The sequence below is a fragment of the Branchiostoma floridae genome, chromosome 11 (genome assembly GCF_000003815.2).
Source record: "Branchiostoma floridae strain S238N-H82 chromosome 11, Bfl_VNyyK, whole genome shotgun sequence".
NCBI lineage: Eukaryota > Metazoa > Chordata > Leptocardii > Amphioxiformes > Branchiostomatidae > Branchiostoma > Branchiostoma floridae.
In genome coordinates this window covers 20632493-20637862 of record NC_049989.1, presented here as the reverse complement: position 1 = coordinate 20637862, position 5370 = coordinate 20632493, and the positions used below count along the sequence as shown (strand labels likewise).

Sequence of the window (5370 nt, the reverse complement as noted above, 5' to 3'; positions counted from 1 at the left end):
GAGATGATTATGCGATACACTAGTGCAATATACAACACTTTTATTCCATTAGTTCATAATCACAGTGTGTATACTGCATTTACATTGTGGAGACAGTCCTGATCTAGAGCGACACCAGATCCAGATCATGTAAACGATCTTATCACTCAATCCCTTTTGCCAGTATTGTAGGCACTGTTAACACTGTAAAACACCTAGTTTGAAACCTGAACAAGAGGACTACAAGATGAGAACACCCTTGTAACTTTCCTATTCATGCATGAATGTGAGGGTAAACAAAGCATCTACTACTAGTATTTCGCAACTCTTTCACTTGATAAACTGTTGCTTACGTAATATCTTTTTATGCACATGGGTTAAATCCTTCAGACAATTTTCAGGGGTAGGGCGGTACCCAGCTCTAGTAGCTCTCGTGATACATGGAAATAGCACTACAGCAAGAGCCTAGTCCATTGGTAGTGATGTTTGTGTAACTTCCATACTCTTTCACATCGGTGCAAATTGAGGAATAATTAGTATATACCATTTCTAAAGCCTCTGGTATAGCTTTAATTTGGGTTGAGCCCGTGACCGCTAAATGCAAAGCGAACACTACCCACCAGGTACAACGATTACACTTGTAATTTTGCGATTTACACGCAGCTTTTAGCATTCATTGTAAGTCGTATATGCAAATTCAATCATTTTCTATACATAATTGACTTTGTGACATCAAAATCTAAGTAATGTGAGGCGGCGCAATAACATCTGACCGCCTTTAAAGAAACTATAATTGTCAACAGTTGCCTTTTATTTCTCATATTTTTTTGTCATCATTATGAAAAGTATGAATTTCTTTTCTAACATACTGGTAGTGACATTTCGTCAATGCAAGATCTTGGATCAATATCATAAGACAACATTCTTTTGTTCTTGTTTACATCATGAAATGATTAGGACAATTGTCACAGACAATACTTGATGCTCTGACTTAAAACAAATGCTTCAGAACAATGTAGTAGGCAGTTGATTGTACAGTAGAAGCCAGTTAATTGCACTACGCACTTCTGTTATTTGCAGGGAATCCCCAAATCCCAAACCGGTGCGGTCCAGCTGGATAACTTCGCATTATTGCACCATCCGGATTATTGCACGAAATACTGGAAAATAGGATGTGCAATTAAGCGGCTTCTACTGCATTGCCTTCTTTTGTAAAAGATGTGCAATTACCTGTAAAGTATCAATTCATTTACACATGGGCATAAACGATGGCTCCAGATAGAATAGACGTTAATTGGGGAACAAGTCTAGAATTTCTAGAGTCTAAGAGTGCAAAGTTTATCGGTTTTTAAAGTTAAGCCTGCTAGAAATGACTGAAATCCGTCAATGAGATGTCATTCTTAACTTTTTTAAAAAACTTTTTAAATAAAAACAATTCCTCCACATGCCTGGGGGGGGGGGTCCTTGGTTTTTCGTGGTTTCAGTTTTAATACATTCATCAAGGCATTAAAGCGTGTTTTTCGTGGTTTCAGTTTTAATACATTCATCAAGGCATTAACCCTATTCAGACCGGGCTTTTTTGGTCATCCCTGGACCGGGGGGGGCTTTTGATGCCCTCCACTTCTAAGTCCTATAACTCTAAAACGACGTGCTTTAGGGCCACCAAATTTTCAGGACATAATTTCGACATAATATCTGACAAGTATGTGACGTTTGACGTTACGTTGACGTAAGATGACGTAATTATGACGTCATCAATTTGATTACATTGGCCAAACCCATGAAAAATGGGTATTCTCAAAAAACTTCAAGTTATGCTACAAAAATGTAACAACAAGTGCAGATAACAGAATAATAATGTTTATTACGACTTGCGTTGCCAATAGCAACATCAATGATGTCAATATGACGTCATAAAATGACGTCATGCACATCTAATACGAGTTGGGCTCCGCCATATTATATCCACCACCTTGAATTTTTAAAAATACTTTTTTTGCAACAAATAATCACAAAGGGCAATGGAAATAGACTAAATTCATTCATTTAGATGGTTTTTGATGAAAAAATACCAGGTAGTTACAAATTTTGAGGGATAATTAGCTTGTTATTCTTGATCTGGCCATTCGGCCCGCCATCTTGGATTTTGGGCTGATGACGTCATCAAATTAGCATAATTTATGCATATATATTATTATGAAAGATATGCTGAATAATATAAGATTTTATTTATGTAACAAAATCGCAGTAATATAGCAAATAAATGTGGAAAGTACATAGTTAGAACCAAAAATAGTGATTTTTGGCAAAACTGCCTGTCAACAAACGGTTGCCATGGCAACAAGAAAAAATGGAAAATTTGTCAAACTTCGTGAAATTGTTGCCAACAATATTTTAGGAAAACTCAGCGCGGTGGTTGCAGATTTGCCAGTGAACATGCTATCATTCTGGAAATGGTAAAAGAAGCATTTCGCACTGGCTATTATGGCTATTGAGGTGCAGGAGTTTAATCGTACTGCAAAAATAAACAAGTTTAGGGCCTGCAACTAAGGAGGATTTCTTGATCTTTCTCCCGATTGTTAGTCTGGCCCTGCCATGACTGGTCATGGCCAATGGTAATTGCAGTAATGATATACTGAGTTTTGTCCTGACTTGTTCAATCATGTATACACAGGATTAGGCTCTGAGGCTACTGGCTCTGTGTTGTATATTACATTTCGGTTATCCGACGATGCATGACTGGTAGCTTGAGGATCCAGTCCTGTCTTATCATTTCTTCATTTATAGAGTCAGAATTAGACTCTTAGGCATCTAATTCTACCAGATATGATATACTGAGTTTTTCCCTGCCTTGTTCGATCCTGTATACACAGGATTAGGCTCTGAGGCTTCCGGCCCGGTGTTATATACTACATTTCGGCCATCTGACGATGCATCACTGGTAACCTGAGGCTGGCCCTGCCCTGTCTGATCATTTCTAGATTCATACAGAGAATTAGACTCCAAGGCAGCTGATTCTGTGTTGTATATCAGATTTGTACCATCCAAAGATTCATCAGTGGTAGCCTGTGACTTACCCTGCACTGTCTGATCACTACATCTGGTAACTTTAGGTGCTGTGTTGGATTCATAAATGGGATGATCAATGCCCTGCCTCGTTTGATCTTCACTGCTAGACATTTGTGTTGATGTGATGGGACCCTTTGGCAAAGTTTCAACACCAAAATACATAGAATTTGCAGTGACGGCCTGAGACTGACCCTGTCCTGTCTGTCCTCGACCACTGGTCACTACAGTGGCTGGAATGTTTATGTTAGATTCAGTCGTCTTCTGATCTGTCTGAGTATGCTGAGTACTAGTGTCTATATCTTCATACTGGTGATCACGATAATGAATGGTCACTACAGTAGCTGTGCACGTGGTGGTGTTTGTGTTTGTGTTTGTAACACTACTAGTTAAATCAACATCGTTAAGACCTTTGGTAGAACCTGCACCCTCTGATGTTTGGTGACGGTTCCTTAGTGTTTCTGCATCTCTGTCAAGGCGATTTGGCTGCAAGGCAGCTAGAGGAATCTTAATTTGAGTAACTCTATCATCCAAAACGGTCGTGGGATTTTGGCCTGAAGGAGGATTCTTGGCCCTCCTCTTGTACCACATGGTGAGGATGATACCACCAATCAGGACAATGCCAGCTACCAAACCAGAGACAGAGGCAATGAGAACAGGTAGGGGGAAACTGGGAGCAGATTCATGGGAACTGTTGCTTTCCTGTTCCCTTTGATCTACAGGCAGTGGGATGAATGTACTGCCTGCGTATACAGGGCGTGCCTTTGAGCCAGGATTTCGTTTGAAGCACCATTTATAGTTAGAAGTGTGGTGAATTTTGCCATTGTTGGAGCTGTTACCGATTTCGAATCGGCCATCAACAGGCACAATTGATATTTTACTTGATACGAAACTTAGTTTGGTTGGTGGTGCCATTGTAGGAGTTGGTGCCACTTTACAGATCAGTGCCGTAGGGTCAATATCTTTAAGCTTTTGTCCAGCGAACATGGCAGGCGTGTGGCATACTATTTGGTCTTCAAACGAACGCATCGGATGCCCGTTCATTTGTAGCCTGAAGGGAGCCATTTTGCAGTCACACTGCCAGGGGTTGTTGCCAATGTGTAAGAGAGAAATGGATGATAGAATTCTATGTGCCGACAGAGGAAGGACAGCTATCTGGTTTGACTGCAAGTTCAACTCTGTGAGATTTGCGAACTGTCTTGGCTGGATACTAGTTATGTTGTTGGATCTTAGGTACAAATATTTTAGCTTGGGTAGATTCAAGAATGTGTTATCCTGAATATCATTGATGTTGTTTTCGTCCAGGCGCAAGATGACAAGCTGGGGTGGATTTGAAACTGTAGCTGGTTGAATGTTAGCTATTTGATTGGAGTTAAGAGACAATTCCCATAGCTTTGGTAGATTTGAAAATACGCTGAGCTGGATGTTAGTTATTCGGTTGGATGCCAAATTCAGTACTTTAAGTTTTGGTAAATCTGAAAATAAACCGGGCTGAATGTTATTTATTTTGTTGGAGCAGAGTTGTAACCGTTCGAAATTTGGTAAATTTGAAAATGCACCAGGCTGAATGTTATCTATTAGGTTGTGGCATAAGATTAACTCAAGGAGATTTGGTATATTTGAAAATGCACCAGGCTGAATGTTAGTTATCAGGTTGGCTGACAGGTACAAAAATGTCAGCTTTGGTACATTTGAAAATACCCCAGGTTGGATGTTAGTTAGTCGGTTGCCACCTATGCTTAGTACTGTAAGCTCTGATACCTTTGAAACTGCACTAAACTGAATGGTAGTTATTTGATTGTAGTTTAGGTGCAATTTTGTCAGGTCTCTATACCTTGTGAGCTCTGAACCATTGAGAGTTTTAATCTTATTATAAAATAACTCCAAGCAGGAGATGTTTGTTGGCAAGTCCTGGGGGATGCTAGTTAGGCCCATTTTGTCGCAACCGCAGACTGAGGCTGATTCACACTTACTCTTACAGCCCGCTTCTGGCATGTTGGGCTCCTTCAGGATGATGAGAAGGAAAACCAACACGTAACGCAGCTTTCTCCCCATGTCTTCCTGCCAACAAAACAATACATGTATGTAACAGGACTTGAAATGAAATTTAATCAATTCACCCTTAAAAGATACGACTTCAGACAGTTAATATGTAAAGTACAGTTAATTAGCTATATCACAGAATGATGAGAAGGAAAAGAAGAACGTAATGCAGCTTTCTCCCCATTTTTCCTGCTAACAAAAACAATACACCCTTAAAAGATACGTCTGCAGACGATTATGTAAAATACAGTTCATGAGCTATATTACATGTGAGTTAGAACT

At 39.7% G+C, this 5370-nt stretch overlaps 1 protein-coding gene across 1 annotated transcript; it reads right to left on the bottom strand.

Moving 5' to 3' along the window:
• Positions 1–2651: 2651 nt before the first annotated feature.
• LOC118425364 (nyctalopin-like) lies at positions 2652–5100 on the bottom strand. Its single transcript, XM_035834171.1, has one exon. It carries the CDS (start codon positions 5098–5100, stop codon positions 2797–2799), a length of 2304 nt encoding a protein of 767 aa, XP_035690064.1. The 3' UTR covers positions 2652–2796.
• Between the last annotated feature and the right edge of the window lie 270 nt (positions 5101–5370).